Source organism: Capra hircus, chromosome 13 (genome assembly GCF_001704415.2).
Source record: "Capra hircus breed San Clemente chromosome 13, ASM170441v1, whole genome shotgun sequence".
Taxonomy (NCBI): domain Eukaryota; kingdom Metazoa; phylum Chordata; class Mammalia; order Artiodactyla; family Bovidae; genus Capra; species Capra hircus.
In genome coordinates this window covers 65594761-65612926 of record NC_030820.1, presented here as the reverse complement: position 1 = coordinate 65612926, position 18166 = coordinate 65594761, and the positions used below count along the sequence as shown (strand labels likewise).

At 35.5% G+C, this 18166-nt stretch overlaps 1 protein-coding gene across 2 annotated transcripts in view; it reads left to right on the top strand.

Moving 5' to 3' along the window:
- The window catches only part of RBL1 (RB transcriptional corepressor like 1), a 61671-nt gene that overhangs the window by 28478 nt on the left and 15027 nt on the right, over positions 1-18166 (top strand). For both annotated transcript variants that reach the window (XM_018057832.1, XM_018057831.1), the window contains exons 13-18: positions 1297-1461; positions 3335-3467; positions 7945-8211; positions 9275-9486; positions 13397-13573; positions 16789-16860. In XM_018057832.1, the coding sequence (XP_017913321.1) occupies positions 1297-1461; positions 3335-3467; positions 7945-8211; positions 9275-9486; positions 13397-13573; positions 16789-16860 (1026 nt within the window). The remainder of the gene's footprint in view (positions 1-1296; positions 1462-3334; positions 3468-7944; positions 8212-9274; positions 9487-13396; positions 13574-16788; positions 16861-18166) is intronic.

Below are 18166 nucleotides of genomic sequence, written 5' to 3'. Positions count from 1 at the left end.
ACAGTAACACTTAGTATTACCTGATTTCTGAATTTAAGATTGATGCTATTATTATACTTGTTGTCATGGTTTAGTTAATATTTCGTCACCTGTGTTACTTTCAAACTACTGATTATGGAGAAGTTAGTTTGGGACTTCCCTGAGGGTCCGGTCCAGTGGTTAAGATTGTGCTTCTACTGCAGGGGGCATGGGTTTTACCCCTGGTCGAGGAACTAAGATCCTGCATGCTGTGTGGGGTAGATAGATAGATACAGATAGATAAGCAAGCAAGCCTAATGTTGTAGAAATGCAGGTCACTGAAAAGCTTACCCATTTGAATTGTTGACTATGTGGAATTTAACTTCTTTTTACTTTTCTGGGGAAAATTGCTTTTCTATATTTAATGTTTATGTGAGTATTTCAGATTTTTCCATTAGGAAATATATGCAGTTTTATTTAAGGAAAAAGTTTAGTTTTTGCCCTCACCTAATAGAAATTCATTTTTATTTGTAATACCCTTTTTTTCATTCTAGAAGTTATATACATTTGTTTTTTAATCATAAATAATACTCCCTGAAGAAAAATGAAAAGTATATACAATTGTAAATATTAAAATCATACATTATAATCCTAATATAAATGATAATCACTGTTAATATTTTTGTATGTATGCTTACAGAGTTTGCTCTAGATGTTTATTCTTATTGAAAGTGAAAGTTAGTTGCTCAGTCATGTCCAACTCTTTGCGACCCCATGGACTATAGCCGCCAGGCTCCTCTGTCCACGGAATTCTCAGGCAAGAATACTGAAGTGGGTTGCTATTTCCTTCTCCCGAGAATCTTCCCTACCCAGGGATCGAACCCAGGTCTCCCACATTGCAGGTGGATTCTTTACCGTGTAAGCCACCAGAGAAGCATCCTTATTAAAATGTAACTATAGTGTATATAGGCAAAGTTCCTTTTATATATGTTATTCATTTTCTTCTTCTGAGCTGTTGGGAAGAATAGTCTGAGAAAGGAAATTGAATTCAAAATAGCACTGGCCTGGAAACCCAAGACCTGACTTCTACTGTTGGACTTTAGACCAGTTTTACCTATCATTGCTTCAGTTTTCCATATACAGAATAAAACATGAAAACCAGAAATGTATGTGAAAGTATTTTGAAGAGCTTTAAAACTTCTTTATAAATTAAAATATATTAATAAGCCACAGAATTATGGTTCAAAATTTTCTTGGTTCTATGTCATTAATAAGACCAGAGCTAGCCATACATGTAAGCCTGAGACTATATTACTTTTTCTGTTTACTCTTCCCCAGGTTATTGAAGTGGTAATCCGCTCAGAGGAGGGACTTTCCAGAGACATGGTGAAACACCTGAACAGCATCGAAGAACAGATTTTGGAGAGTTTAGCATGGAGTCATGATTCTGCGCTGTGGGAGGCTCTCCAGGCTTCTGCAAACAGAGTTCCTACCTGTGAAGAAGTGAGTTAGGGCAAAGCTAATAATCCCATCATTTTATGAAATCTCTTCATTGAGACAGGATCCCATACTGTTCACCTATAAGTATATAATTCAGTGTTTTTTAGTGTATTCATAGATATGTGAAGTCATCACCACAATCAACTTTGAAACATACCACCTCAACAAGAAAAACTTTATCACTTCCCTGCTACTGCACCCAACCCACCCACCCATCCCTGTCATCTTCCTAACCCTAGGTAACCAGTGATCTATCTTCTGTCTCTATTGATTTCCCTATTCAGGACGTTTCATGCAAATCATATAATATGTGGTCCTTTGTAACTGGCTTCTTTTATTAATATAGTGATTTTCAAGGTTCATCCATGTTGTTATATGTATCAGCACTTCATTCCTTTTTATGGCTTAATAATATTCCATTGCATGAAAATATGTATATATATACACACACACACACCCCGCTTTGTTTATTCATTTATCAGTGGATAAATTGGTGGTGTTTTCACGTTTTGACTATGGATAATGCTGCTATGAACATACATGGACAAGTATTTGTATGGACATACGTTTTCATTTTTCTTGAGTATATGGCTAGGAGTAGAATGGCTGGAACTGTCAGACTGTTTTCCAAAGTGGCTGCACCATTTAACATTCCCACCATCAGTGTATAAAGATTCCAATATCTCCACATCCTCTCCAGTGCTTATTATCTGTCTTCTTGATTTCTAGCGATCGTAGTAGGCATGAATTATTACCTCATTGTGGTTTTATTTGCATTCCCTGATGGCTAATGTTGTTCAACATTGATTCAAGTGCTTATTGGCCATTTGTGTATCGTCTTTGGAGAAATATATGTTCAGATCCTTTGCCCATTGTTTATTTGGGTTGTCTTTTTAATATTGAGTTATAGGAGTTCTTTACATATTTTAGATATACTCCTTTATCCAGTATATGATTGGTAAAACCTTTCTGTGGGTTGTCTTTTTACTTTCCTGATGATGTCCTTTAAAAAACAAAAGATTTTAATTTTAATGATGTCCAATTTATCCGTTCTTACTTTTGGTATCAGAACTAAGAAATCATTAATCTCATCATTTAAAATTTTTCAAATAAAGAATTTCATAAAGAATTAAACATTTTTCATTAGTAGTATTTAGAATAAAAAGGTCAAAAGCTTCTGCCTAATACACTCAAATTACACATTTAACAGTTTAGTATCATGAGAAATTGAGTTTTCTCCCTCCATCTCTGTGTTATTTTTTGACTCCTGTCTACATCCTTCTTTGCTTTTTTCTGTCTACTTTTACTTCAATCAACCATCTTGAATTTTTCTCTAATCTCAAACTACTGAAAGAACTATTTAAATCTAGGAAGAATTGAAAAGAAAATGATTTCTTAAATACTCTCTTCCATGCTTCTGTTGTCTTTATAGCAGACTGTGGTTAATTGGACAGTCTTCAGTATTCATCAATTTTTCCATTATAGGATCCACTGGGAAATGAAAAAAACTATGACCTTGAAGGAAAAGGATTTGAGTTGAAGCCATTTCTCTAATACCTAGCAGTAGTTTGTCCTTAGGCAAATTTCACATTTTGAGCCTCAATTTTTTCAGTCCCTAAGTGAAGAACAGTAGTGCCCACCTCATAGGTTTACTTCCAGTGGTCAGTAATCTTAAATAGATATAAAGTTAAGTAAGATGAACTCTTTACATAACTTAATATTAACTATTGAGCACTTTATACAAGTTGGTATATTTTGTGTTGAGAGAAAGAAAGGGAAAACAGTAAAAAAGTTAAGACTTTTTCTTACCTTTTCTGTTATGTTTTGATCAGTGGGTTTATCTGTATGTAAAGCAGAGGGGTTTTGTTTTCTCCAGGTTATATTCCCAAACAATTTTGAAACAGGAAGTGGAGGAAATGTACAGGGGCATCTTCCCATGATGCCAATGTCTCCTCTGATGCATCCAAGGGTCAAAGAAGTTCGGACTGACAGTGGGAGTCTTCGAAAGGGTAGGTTAACCATTGGTAAACAAAGAAAAAATAACAAAGACTTTTTTTGTTAGAGAAAATTTCAAGTTTTGCCCTAATACGTTATTAAGAAACCATTTTTTTTAATCAAGATTTGAAAGGGGAATAATGTTTATGCCAATACCCTTTGTAGCTAATTATATACTCTTTTATATTAAAGTAATAAGCTTTCCACTCTGATTCTGAATATAATATTTTTTAATTGCAGTATCAATTATTGTAAAAATCGTATTTTGGCCTTTTTATAAATACACACAACTTTTCCTCAATGCTAATGGAAAACTACTTAAACTAAGTACTCACCTTTGCAATTGTGACAGAAGTTATATTCTTTCTCTATGTGTGACTTTATAGAAAAATAAACGTCTAAAACAGAACAAAGAACTCGTTGGGATACTTAAGTTCATTTAATGAATTACTTATCTGTACTCTTAAAATAGTTCTTTTGAGCCTTACTATAGGAAAATTTTAGTGCATTCTTCTTTATTTTCTCTTGTGATGTACCAAACTGATGTGTTTATCTTCTGGACTATATAACTCTTTAATTTTTAAAAATTAGTTGAACTCTTCTGACCACAGAATATCCCTGAAGAAACTTCAGATGAATAAATATTCAGGTTACTTGGTAAGGTAGCTCAAGAACCATTTTTGAACTATAATTCTGTGTGTGTGTGTATCTTGCTTCGCATGTAGTGTAAGTTCACAAAAATACGCAAGCTGTACATACAAAGCAATCTTCATTAAACTATAGGAATAATCAGGACTGTTTTATGACCTTTAAAAAATTGCCAAAACTAAAAACTTCCTTACTGTCAATTATTAGTACTCATTAAAGAAATGAAAAAATAGTAAAAAAAAAAATACTTAATATATGGTTGGTTTAGTTGCTAAGTCGTGTCTGACTCTTGCGACCCCATGGACTGTAGCATGCCAGGCTCCATGGGATTCTTCAGGCAAGAATACTGGAGTGGGTTGCCATTTCCTTCTCCAGCTTAATATATATTATGATTAAAAACTTTGAAAACATTGAGAATGGAAGTGTTTTGTTTTTTAAAAACTTAATAAAGAATCATTTAAATGATGCTTGCCACTTTCTTCTTATATAACTTGCGATAGTGAGTAAGCTTCTTTCCTGTGCCTTGGTGAATTTTCATGTTCCTTTCACATTAAAGGAACAGCTTTCAACACTTGTATCCTTTGCTTTTTCAGTGTTGCGAAATTTTTTTCCGAGTTCCTTTAAAGTGAAGTTTTTTGCCATTGTAACTTCCTGTTGGATGTCTTCATGCTGTTCATCATAACAACTTTGCATTTATATTAATAAGTCTCATCTTCACACAGTTCTTCTGGCTGTATATCTAATCTCTTGAACAGCAGCAGTGTCAACATTCTTGAAGTGAAGTGAAGTGAAGTCGTTCAGTCGTGTCCGACTCTTTGTGACCCCATGGAAGCCGTATCAGGCTTCTCTGTCCATGGGATTTTCCAGGCAAGAGTACCGGAGTGGGTTGCCATTTCTTTCTCCAGAGGATCTTCCCGACCCAGGGATCGAACCCAGGTCTCCCGCATTGCAGGCAGCTGCTTTACCCTTTGAGCCACTATTCTATAATTTCATGGACAATTTTAATTTCACTTTCAGCATTATTACTCTTCATTTCTTTGTTGCACTTTTTTTTTTGGGACACTTCCCTCTTTCATTTATTTTTGTAAAATGTGGATTTATCACTGGGAAACAAGGAGGCAACGTAACTATATGCTTTGTGGCCTACATGAGTTGAACAGCAGATTTGCCCTGACCAATCACTGACAGACTTTGAAAGAAGTGACAGGATTGGTCACCAATCATGATGCACATCTATTATTTATATAATGATTTGTGGGAAAAGTTTGTAGTTTATGCAATTACAGTTACTATACTATGGCAACAGAAATTTGAAATTTGAACCTTTTTGTTAAGACTTTTGTTAATTTAACTATGTTGTGGTAACTGAAATTCATGCATACTTTAACTGTACAAAGCATGAAGTTTGTGTGTAGCGTGTGTATGTATTTGACTATAATTTATATATTTATGTTATATGTGTGTGTGTTACCTGGAGAATTCCATGGACACATGGACAGAGGAGCCTGGCAGGCTATAGTCCATCGGGTTGCAAAGACTTAGACATGACTGAATGACTAACACTGTGTGTTTGCAGCCTAGCTAGAGATCTCAGAACTAAGATCATGAAGAATGGTCACTAAAATGATTCTCTCTCAGTGGTGGGATTTTAAATGTTAACTTTTTCATTATAGTTTTTGGTGTTGTTTGAATTTTTCAGTGAGCTTTTAAAACCTGAAATATAATTCACATACCATAAAATTCACCCTTTTAAAGTATGCAATTCAGTGGTTTTTAGTAAATTCACAAGACTATACAACCATAGTTGTATATATGCCATCGTATACATGCCATCTAATTACAGAACGTTTTTATTACTCCCAAAACAATTCCTGTATCCAGTAGTAATCACACTTTATTTGCCCCTCTACCAAGACCCTGCAACTACTAATCTGTGTCTCTATGGATTTGCCTGTTCTAGACATTTCATATAAATGGAACTATATAATATGTGACCTTTGTGACTGGTTCTTTTTCAGGCATGTTTTCAGGTATATATGTGTTGTACCATGTGTCAGCACTTCATTACTCTTTATGGCGAAATAATACTTGGGTCCAACTCTTTGTGACCCTGTGGACTGTAGCTCTCCAGACTCCTCTGTCCATGGGATTATCCAGGCAAGAATACTGGAGTGGTTGCCATTTCCTCCTACAAGGGATATTCCTGACCCAGGAATCAAAACCAGCCTCTCTTATGTCTCCTTCATTGGCAGGCGGATTCTTTCAATACTGAGCCACCTAGGAAGCCCTGAGCAAAGGTTTTTGAGCTTAATATGCATTACCTGAGAGGCAGGGTTCCCAGAGATGGGCCATTACGGATAATTTAAGCTTATAGGCAACATCTCTTTAGTGCCTAACCTGCAATAAAGGTTCTTCCCTATTAAACGGCAGTGGGATTTTGCAGTGAAGTGAGATTAAGTTCAACTCCTAGTACAAAAGAGAAAGTAGGAATTTAGCTGATGGGCGTTTGTGTTATTTCTACCTGTTGGCTTTTATGAATAGCACTGATGTGAGCATTCAGGTAATATATTATTTTTATAATTAGAAGAAAAAGTTATTTTCTTGTAGGGGTTCATGCAAGAGAATCAAATAATAGAAAATCCTTAGAAAACAATAATATTGAGCCTTGACTCTAGTGGGGAAAAGACAGTTTATTAATTTGTATACTTACTAAATTTTTATTGAATGTCTACTGCAGCTTTTCCAGTACTGTGCTAGGCAAAGAATCATTTCAAGGGGTTTGCAGCTAACTTGGTGGTTATAACATGCATTTTCCCCCTTGAAATGTCAGCTCTGAACATTCCTAGTTAGCTTCAAGGACTACATTGGTTTTCTTAGAAATAAGACATAAAGGTAGACTTCTGTTAAGTAATGGGCTACAATAGAACTTCCCACTTGTTTGCTAAGGCTGCAAGTCAGAGCTGCTTTCATAACCCCCATAATTAAGAAGAGATTTTTATTAAACCATAACTATTTCCCCAGTTACCTCAGAAATACAGAGTTGTCAAATTATTGCCAGAGGTAATTTTTATACTTTATAAACATGTTTTGAAAATAGATGACATGTCTGTTACATACTAATGCCTCAAATTAAGCAGTCATAACACTTCTATTCATCTTCTAGTGGGTTTGTAAAAGATGGTTCTGTGTCCACTAAATCAGAAAGCCAAAGCTATTGCCTTAAACTGTTTGACGTGTAGATATGTGGGAAGAGAGAAAATTGTGAACCAAATCACTGATTTTTCCTTTTTATTGGGAGGAGACAGAAGTTAGTTGGACTACTTTTCTAATTTAACAGTCACTGCATTCTACCTCTCAGCTTCTACTTTCCCCATAATATTTTGGTTCTTTAACGTAGGCAGAGGTTCAAGAAACCAGGAAGGTTAGCTATTGTAATTTTATTTTAAGATTTATTTCATTCTTCTCTCTCCTACTAGATTCGATATTGCATGAGGACAAAGGCTGTTATTTTAGCATAGTAAGTCAGTATCTAGGGCTTCCCTGTTGGCTCTGTTAAAGAATCCACCTGCAGTGCAGGAGACACAGAAAATGCAGGTTCAGTCCCTGGGTCGGGAAGATCCTTGGAGGAGTGCATGGCAGTCCACTCCAGAAATCTTGCCAGGAAAATCCCATGGATAGCGGAGCCTGGCAGACTACAGCCCATAGGGTTGCAAAGAGTCGGACACGACTGAAGCGATTGAGCACACAGTGTAGCACAACTCAGCATCTGTTGAACGAGTGAGTAAACCTGATTGTGTCTGTTTGAAATACAAGTCGGCCTGTTAAAATTTTTCTCTTTATTAGATATGCAACCATTGTCTCCGATTTCTGTCCATGAACGCTACAGTTCTCCTACTGCTGGGAGTGCTAAGAGAAGACTTTTTGGGGAAGACCCCCCAAAGGAAATGCTTATGGACAGGATCATAACAGAAGGAACAAAATTGAAAATTGCTCCTCCTTCAAGCATCACTGCTGAAAATATATCAATTTCACCCGGGCACAGTCTTCTAACAATGGCCACAGCCATAGTAACAGGGACAACAGGACATAAAGTTACAATCCCGTTGCATGGTAATATTTTGATGCATTTATTTTTTTTGAAATGGATAAAAATTTAAGAAATGTCTTATTGAATTATATCACATGGTCTTATTACTCCTGTATTTTCTCCCGAACCTGTACTCTTTTTCCTCTAGGAGTAGTTGTAGGTTCATGGCAAAATTGAGTCTTTCTTGCCATCAGTATCCTGCACCAGACTAGCTCATGTATTACAACTGATGAACCTTCATTGTCACATCATTATCACTCTAAGTCCATAGTTTAGTGTTCACTCTCGGTGTTGTACATTCTATGAATTTTGCAAATGTCTAATGACACATATCTACCATTATACTGTTATACAGAATAGTGAGACTGCCCTAAAGCTCCTCAGCTCTCCCCCTTTAGTTTTGTTTTGAATGTATAGAGGCTTTCCTCATTTTATTGCACTTTGCTTTATTGAACTTTACAGATAACATTTTTTTCTACAAATTGGATTTGTGGCAACCTTGTGTTGCTGGGTGATGATTAGTATCTTCTTAGCAACAAAGTATTTTTTAACTGAGGTACATACACTTTTTTGAACATAATGCCCATAACACACCCCATAGACTGCAGTATAGCAAAAGCATAATTTTTATATGCCTTGGAAACCAAAAAATTCATGTGAATCATTTTATTATGATATTCACTTTATTGTGGTTCTCTGGAACCAAACTCTTAATATCTCTGAGGTATACCTGCACAGTTTTTTGAATTTTCATATTTTATGGATTTACTACTCTGTTAGGAGTTAGTTTCTTACCTGAGTTTTACAAATGAGTGCATTGAGCAAGAATTTTGTTTAATGGTTAAAAACATCTCCCTTAGACCACCAAAGAGAACAGTATTATTGTTTCAGAGCAGAAATAGAAAACAAGAATATTATGACCTAGAATTACTATTTTTGTGGCTTTCTTCTTATAACATTACTATGCACAGATAGATAGTAAACAAGAAGAGGGAGGGAGGGAGGGAGGAATGAACGAAGAAAGAAGTATTGACAACTTTTCTGGGACACATTTCTAAAACTAAGAACTCTTGCTTGTACATTCAGGTATTGCAAATGATGCTGGAGAGATCACACTGATACCAATTTCCATGAATACAACTCAGGAGTCCAAAGTTGAGAGTCCTGTATCACTTACAGCTCAGTCATTAATTGGTGCTTCTCCAAAGCAGACCCATTTGACCAAAGCACAAGAGGTACATCCAGTTGGAATAAGCAAACCAAAGAGAACTGGGTCCTTAGCACTGTTTTATAGAAAGGTATGTGTTTTTATAGCATCTAAAAAGATCTCCTTTAATCAGTGCAATAAAGATTGAGTAACAGAGGACAGCTTTGGCCTTTTTTTTGTATGTGGTAAAATATACATAAAATTTACTATTTTAACCATTTTTAAGTGTACAGCTAAGTATCATTAGTACATTCACGTTGTTGTGCAGTTTCTACTACTGTCCATCTCCAGAGCTTTTTCATCTTCCTAAACTGTAATTCTGTACCCATTAAACAGTAACTCATTTTTCCCCTCAACCCCCAGTCATCATTCTAATTTCTGTCTCTGTGACTTTAGCTACTCTAGGTACCTCATAAAAGTGAAATTATACACTTTTTATCCTTTTATGATGGGCTTATTTTACTTAGCATAATGTTGTCACAGTTTATCCACATTTTTGCATGTGTCAGAATTTCCTTCCTTTTTAAGGCTAACATTCCATGGTATGAATATACCATATTTTGTCTATCAGTTCATCTGTAGATGGACATTTGAATTATTTCTGTACCTGCCTGCCAGTCCAGGAAACAGAAGAGACATAGGTTCGATCCCTGAGTCGGGAAGATCGCTTGGAGGAGGGCTTGGCAACCCACTCCAGTATTCTTGCCTGGAGAATCCCATGGACAGAGGAGCCTGGTGGGCTACAGTCCATAGGGAGGCACATAGTCAGACAAGACTGAAGCGACTTGGTACATGCATGTACCTTATGGTTATTTTGAGTGAGTAATGCTGTTATACTGGTGTGCAGATATCTAAGTTTCTGCTTTCAGTTCTTTTGGGTATATACAGAAGTGGAATAGTAATTCTAAATTTAATTTTTAAGAAACTGCTATACTATTTCCCATGGTGGCTGCTGCTGCTGCTGCTGCTGCTAAGTTGCTTCCTGCCAGGCTCCTCTGTCCATGGAATTCTCCAGGCCAAAATACTGACGTGGATAGCTGTTCCCTTCTTCAAGGGATCTTCCTAACCCAGGGATCAAACCCAGGTCTCCCACATTGCAGGCGGATTCTTTATCATCTGAGCCACTTTAGATTGAGTTTATTGTGGCACAAGTACATCTTAGATCTTATGTATAAGTTAAAGTTACTAAAGATTTATTATTAAGATTTTGGGGATACTGTGGGGAGTCTACACAATTTTTATCATAAATCTCATTTGTTACCTATAAGATTTGACTAGTCATTATAATCCCTAAATTGTTTTAGTATTAATGCAGAGATTTAATATAGAAATAATTTCTATCCTGCCTTGCTTTTATAAGCACCTTCAAGCTTCTAATAAGACAGACATGTTAATCAGATATTTGTAGCCAAACATGCTGCTGCTCTAAAATAAATCCCAGAATTGGGAGATAATCTCTCCAGTCCACTCTATAACTAGTGGTTATCTAGCCCATTCTTAAAAATTGTAAATGAAAAAAAAGGCACTGTTTTTTTTGTTTCTAGCATTGTGATTAGGGTTTAAGGCTTAAAATTCTTGAGAAATTAATTTCTTTTTCAGATTATCTTTTGATGCAAATTTAAGTTTATCTTTTGATGCAAATTTAAGTTTATTTCCTCTGTCTAGTCTTTCTTAGAATATTTCTTGAGACACGTGTTCTTTTTTCCACCTCCCACTACCTTTTCTACTCTTTCTCACCATTCCCACTCCTGCCCATGTCATGTGCCTAATGCCTGCTTTTAAAGGACAGTTCCAAATGTAGTATTTTCCCCATTCATTTTCTATTTTTAATTTTCAAAATAACAAATTGCTGCCTTTGATAGTCTAAGATTGACAGAAATAGGCTTTATTTATAAATTTTTAGTTCTGAACTTATTTCAGAATCTAGCCTGTCCATTTCCTTTCATTTAATTTTAGCTTACTTAGAAACTGCTGCTAAGTAGCTTCAGTCTTATCTGACTCTGTGCGACCCCATAGACGGCAGCCCACCAGGCTCCCCAGTCCTGGGGATTCTCCAGGCAAGAACACTGAAGTGGGTTGCCATTTCCTTCTCCAATGCATGAAAGAGAACAGTGAAAGTAAAGTCACTCAGTCGCGTCCTACTCCTAGCGACCCCATGGACTGCAGCCTACCAGGCTCCTCCGTCCGTGGGATTTTCCAGGCAAGAGTACTGAAGTAGGTTGCCATTGCCTTCTACTTAGAAGCTAAAAAAAAGTTTTATTCTAAAAGGGAATTGAGATGTTTGTATCTAATAATGAGTTCAAAATAACCATTTCTTGAGTAAATTGCAGCTGTTATCCATGCTGAGCTCAGTGTGACACTGGGTGTCCTAAGCCTGAATAGAATTTACTCTGAATTTTTTGTTAGAATTAGTAGCCTTTCAGAGGATGTATATCAGATTAGCTTCAGAGAAGTCACTGGATTAGCTTTGTAAAAGATACTTAACAAGTAGTAGTACCTAATCCTTCTAGCTCAGGCTATATCTGTTATCTTCTCCTATCATGAATTAAAAGTTCTAACATGTTTCCCACTGCTCTGACCCCAGTGGTTCCTATTTATTTCTTGACCAACTAGACCAGAAACAAAGGGATGGAATGCAGAAAATGAGTTTGTTATAAAATGAATCACTGGTGGCTTTGGAGTCAACTTTATCTCTCTGTCAGATTAGTGTATTGGATAGTTAAAATTAATTTTAAAGCTCTAATTTGTAAATTTTTTTCCCTCTCAAAAGATATTTTGATGTAAAGAATGCCTTACTCTTTTATTTTTTTCTCCTGAATGTTTAGATTTAAAGCCTTAGTTCACACAGTATAGTCTAGTTTAGGAATATCACAGTAAGGTTACCAGTTCTTAAAATAACAAAACAGAATGCTTTTTGGATGATCAGAAATCATTTTAGAATATTTCAGGACCTTTGGGTCATTTTCATTAGTATCAGTTCATATAAAGACTGTATATAAAAGATTAAACTGAACTGAATTTACATTGAACTGAATTTACTCTGATATGTTTAAAAACAACTTGACAGAGACAGACAAATACTACACGATCTCATTTATATGTGGAATCTAAAAAACAAGCTCATAAATACAAGGAACAGGTTAGTCGTTGCTAGGGGCGAGGGAGTGGGTGAAATGGATGGATGAAGGGAGTCAAAAGGTACAAATTGGAAGATATAAAATAAGTAAATCATGGGGCTATAATGTATAGCATGGTAACTGTAGTTAATAACACCATATTGCATATTGAAAGTTGCTAACAGGATCTTTAAAGTTTTTATCACAAGAAAAGAAATTATAACTATGTGGTGATGGATGTTGACTTATTGTGGTGATCTTTTCACAGTATGTGTGAATAGTGAATCATGTTGTACACCTGAAACTAATAATGTTTTATGTCAGTTATACCTCAGTAAACATCAACAGTAAAATCCGGTGTCTCATTTACTTACCATTCCTTTCATGTGCTCATAAAAACAATGTTTAGAATATAGGGGAATTTTTAAAATGATTTTGCTCTCAGACTCATTTTTGAAGTCAAACATTTTAGTGTATTATTGACATTTTAGGCTTTTAGCCATTTTACCTGAACCAAAAAAAGAGAGAGACTTCTGATTTCTTAAAAAGTTATGTATTTATAGTGGTCATAATGCTCATAAATCAGGCCATTTAGTTTTAGTATTTATCGCTTTACATAGTTCACAGCATAGATAGAATAGCACAAAGCATCTTTTTCCCAAAAATTGTTTAGGGTAGTTTTACAAAGATAATTTTGTTTTAATATATTTTCTTTAGCCACAGCAGTGAACTGATACTGTAAAATAGGTATTTTATGTAATTTAATGCATCAGCAGCCTTAGGTGTTCATTAATTTTGACCTAAAAGCCCATCTTCATGGTAGGACATAAATTTGAGAAATTATTTACTTGTTTTTTTGCATCAATGTGCTATCTTTCATCTTAGGTCTATCATTTGGCAAGTGTACGCTTACGTGATTTATGTTTAAAACTGGATGTTTCAAATGAGTTAAGAAGGAAGATATGGACATGTTTTGAATTCACTTTAGTTCACTGCCCTGATCTGATGAAAGACAGACATTTGGATCAGCTCCTCCTTTGTGCCTTTTACATCATGGCAAAGGTAATGTATAAGTTGGGGGAGGCTCCTTGCTGTAGTTTCCTGTATTTGAAGCATGAGGTGAAAATCTATTGCACTCATTAGTTTACCTTAAATGCTATAAGCCAAAGGTGCACCTTCATTAATTAGGTAGTAAATTCCAGCTAATGCAATTACAGGCCATTTGTAGTAAGTGGTTCACCACACTATTAATAGAGAACCATTTCCATCTCCACCCCTGTAACACCTCTAATCTTATACTTTAAAGTAATCATTCTAGATCATTACATTTTAAGTGAGTAACAGAGACCCAGAGCTGAAAGTAACTTGGCTAAAATTATACAATTAGTGACAGCCTGTGGTCTCCTGATTGATAATTTGATGTAAAATAGCTTCAATACTATATTCCTTTTTAGTGATTTATTCCATTACCTCAGAAGAGCATTTTACTTTCCAGTTGCTACAACATGTTTTAAGTCATAAAATGGCATATCTTACTTGGTTTTAAAAATTCTAATGTGTCTGAAACATTCATCTGTAACTTTGGTCTTGATCATATTGGCCACAGATCCTAGCAGATGAGCATGTTACAACCCTAATTTTTCAGCTTCTTGAGGCAAAGGACATGTTTTCGAACTCATTTGTGACTTCCTTTTCACATTGCCTCTTTAAAATCTCTATACAAAATATATATTAATAAATATTGTTAATTAACCTTTTTTAAAGTTATTGCTATTTTTTAATTATTTCCTTTAAGGATACCAGAACTCTAAAAACCAGCCATGGGTTTATAATTTAGAGAGTTAATTTCCTTCTATGGTTAAAATTTTTATGCATTTATTCCACAACCACTGAATAAATATAGCACAAAAGACCACAGTTATTCCCCTTTTATAGTCACATGCTACATTGGCATCCATACCAATAATCCTTTACATTTGTATTACTCTTTCCACTTTTAAGACCACACCTATATGCATATTTCATTTATTTTACCATTCTAAGAATCTCCAGGGAATTCCCCAGGAGTCCAGTGGTTGGAACTCTATGCTTTCACTGCTGAGGGCATGGGTTTAATCCCTGGTGGGAACTGAGATCCTGTAAGATATACAGCAGGGCCGAAAAAAAGGAAAGAATCTCCAAAATCCGAACACTAACAAAAACCCAAAGTTGTCCCAGAACTGATAATACCGCTGGGTTTCCCAGCAGAAGCAAACTGCTTTGAGGCATGAAACACTCAACCCTTAAGCCATTCAGTATTCACATAAGTAAAACCCTTACTAAAGTAGAACTAAAAAATCAAAAATTATAAAACATTCAAGGAAATGAACCAATATGAGTATGTCAACAGATAAAATTTAGAGCAGGTTAGATATTGAAAATTTTAGGTAATGAAATTATTGACTTCAAAGTAGGCAGTTAATATGTTTAAAAGGATTCAGTGTATAAAATAAAATTCATCTTATGAATAAAGACCAAGTTACTTTGAAAAGGACCCAAAATTTTTTTAAAAAATTTTAAATAAATAAAAAGGACCCAAAAGATGTCAAAAAGAACTGAAGGAAACTTGGAATGGAAACCCAGTGAAACTTGGATGGAAACAAAATTCCAACCCAAAGAGACTCAATAGATTAGAATAGAGATCTGTGGAAATGAAAAAGCAATGTATCACACAGAGATAGAAAATACAAAAAAATCAAGAGACAGAGTTGCAAAACATTTTTTTCTTGTTCCCTTTTTTTGTTCTCTTGTGATTTGATGACTAACTTTAGTGTTGTGTTTCATTTCCTTTTTCTTTTTATCTATTGTAGATTTTTACTTTGTGGTTACTGTGAGGATTTGCTATAGCAATCTATGTAGAAACAAGATTGTTTTAAGTTGCTGATCTTTTCAAGTGCATTTCCAATATCCTGCATTCGTATTCTCTCCTCATAATTGCTGGCTTTGATATCATATTTGTGTATGGATGATTTCCTACCTTTCGTGTGTGTTTGCCTTTATGAGTGAGCTTTTCCATTTGTAATTTTCTTGTTTCTAGTTGTGGCCTTTTCTACTTAGAGAAGTTCCTTTAGCATTTGTTGCAAAGCTGGTCTGGTGGTGCTGAGTTCTCTTAGCTTTTGCTTGTCCATAAAATTTTTGATTTCTCTGTCAAATCTGAATGAGAGTCTTACTGGGTAGAGTATTCTTGATTGTAGGTTCTTGCCTTTCATCAGTTTAAATGTATCATGCCACTTCCTTCTGGCCTGTAGAGTTTCTGCCAAGAAATCAGCTGATAAACTCATAGTTCCCTTGTATGTTGTCATTTTTCTCCTGTTGCTTTTAATATTTTTTTCTTGGTCTTATTCTTGTCAATTTGATTACTGTGTGTGTCTCAGCATGTTCCTTCTTGGATTTATCCTGCCTGGCACTCTGCAATTCCTGGACTTGAGTGAATGTTTCCTTTCCCATGTTAGGAAAGTTTTTCAGCTATTATCTATCTCTTTGAACTTTTTTTCAGATCCTTCCTCTCTCTCTTCTCCTTCTGAGACCACCCTTATAATGTGGAATGCTAATGTGTTTAATGTCCCAGATGTCTCTTAGACTGTCTTTATTTCTTTTCTCTCTTTTTAAATTCTCTTCCACAGCAGTGATTCCCACTGTTTTGTCTTCAGGTCACTTATCTGCCCTTCTGCCTCAGTGTTCTGCTAGTGTATTTTTCATTTCAGTATTTTATTGTTTATCTCTGTTCTTTAGTTCTTCTAGGTCTTCGTTAAACGTTTCTTGCATCGTCTTGATCCTTGCCTCCATTCTTTCTCTGAGATCCTTGATGATCTTCAGTATCATTATTCTGAATTCTTTTTTATGGAAGGTTGCCTGTATCCACTTTTAAATAAGTACTTAAAAACTAATAAAACTTAAGACTACAGGAGAGTCAGCAGATCTGAGTTTTCTTATGTTCTTTTTTATAAAGAAAGGCATTTTGTGGTTAAAAAAAAGAAATACATTTTCAGTAGAGTTATACCATAACAATCTTAGTCCTTTTGATTAATGAAACTATCAGCTGAGTTCCCACAGGCCACAAAGCCTGAACTTTTAAGGTAGTAGAAATCATAAATGGTAGTGGTTTTTAGTTATGGAGTGGCCTGGGGTTAATAGCTTTCTGCAAGGCTGCCCTCAATGCCAACTGGTAATTGAAATTTTTGTTTAGAGCCATTTTTCTTTTAAAAGCAATTGATGAATGAGGTTTTTATTTTCTTTAGGTAACAAAAGAAGAAAGAACTTTTCAAGAAATAATGAAAAGTTATAGGAATCAGCCCCAAGCTAATAGTCACGTGAGTTACATTATTTTTCCTCCTGTCCCAAAATAGATTTGTACTGTTTCCCTGCTGATAAGTCATATAAAAGGTAAACTTCTTTTCTAGGTTTACTATAGATATTTTGGTTTTATGGATACCATTAAACTTGAGACAGTTTTAATCAAAAAAGTTTCAATAGAAGCCAAAAATCTTGCTGTTTCTGACTAATCTGCATATTTGCATGTACTTCTCACACATTGTCTTTTTCCATGTGTCCATTTGTTGAGTGGGGATGTTTTTCACTAATGAATCTAATGAAAAATATTTATAATAATAATACTCTTTAATTATATGAGATTTGATTCTCTGATGATATTTAAATCCAGTGAAATTTGAGGATAATATTAAGTCGTTTCTTTTTTCCATTTGCTAAGAATCTTAATGTTTGTATCTTTGAATTTGAGTAGATGTCAGTCATTTTTTATATAATAGCTCTGGTAAGAATTCTATACAACATTTCAGTCATGGAAATATAAAATGTTAGCTTAATGGCCTGGCACATAGTAAGCATTTAATAACTGTTAGCTCTACATGATTTTTATTGTTGTTCTGAAGAACACAGGATTAGTTTACTGTAAGGCTTTGGCCATTCAACAGCCTGATTGCTCTAAAGGAACATATTGGCCTCCTCTCTGGCCCCAGTGATCTGCCACCTTAGACTAGAAGAGAGAAATAGTAGCTGAGATAACCCTGGCCCCAGTACTAGTAGCCATACACTTCCGTAGGAGAGCCCCACAGATAGTTTCACTTCTTTACTGAAGCCCCAAATACACTGCTAGCAATATAGAGATACTAGAAGAGCCAAACATAGGCATTTCTTATATCCTGTGATAGACTAGAAGAGGCCTAGTTTCTGGGCCTCTTTAGAAAAATCGCTCAGGAACAGAGCTTAGAGAGGTTCAGAACATCCCTAAGTTCATTAAGGCAAAGTTAATGTGGGTCAAAATTGGGTCAGGGGATTTCCTTCATGATCCAGTGGTTAAGAATCCACCTTCCAATGTAGGGGAGATGGGTTTGATCCCTGGCAGGAGAATTCATATCCCACATGCCATGGGGCAGCTAAGCCCATGCACCACAAGTAGAGAGCCCATAATCCGCAACTAGTGAGCCACGCACTCTAGAGACCATGCTTTGCACCAAAAGAAGTCCTGACATGCCACAGCTGAGAAGGCCAGCATGCCACAACAAAGACCCAGCACAGCCAGAAAAAATCATGCCACAGCTTCCTAAAAATTCTCTCAATACCATTATCCATAGGATAAGGGAGAATGGATCATGCTTT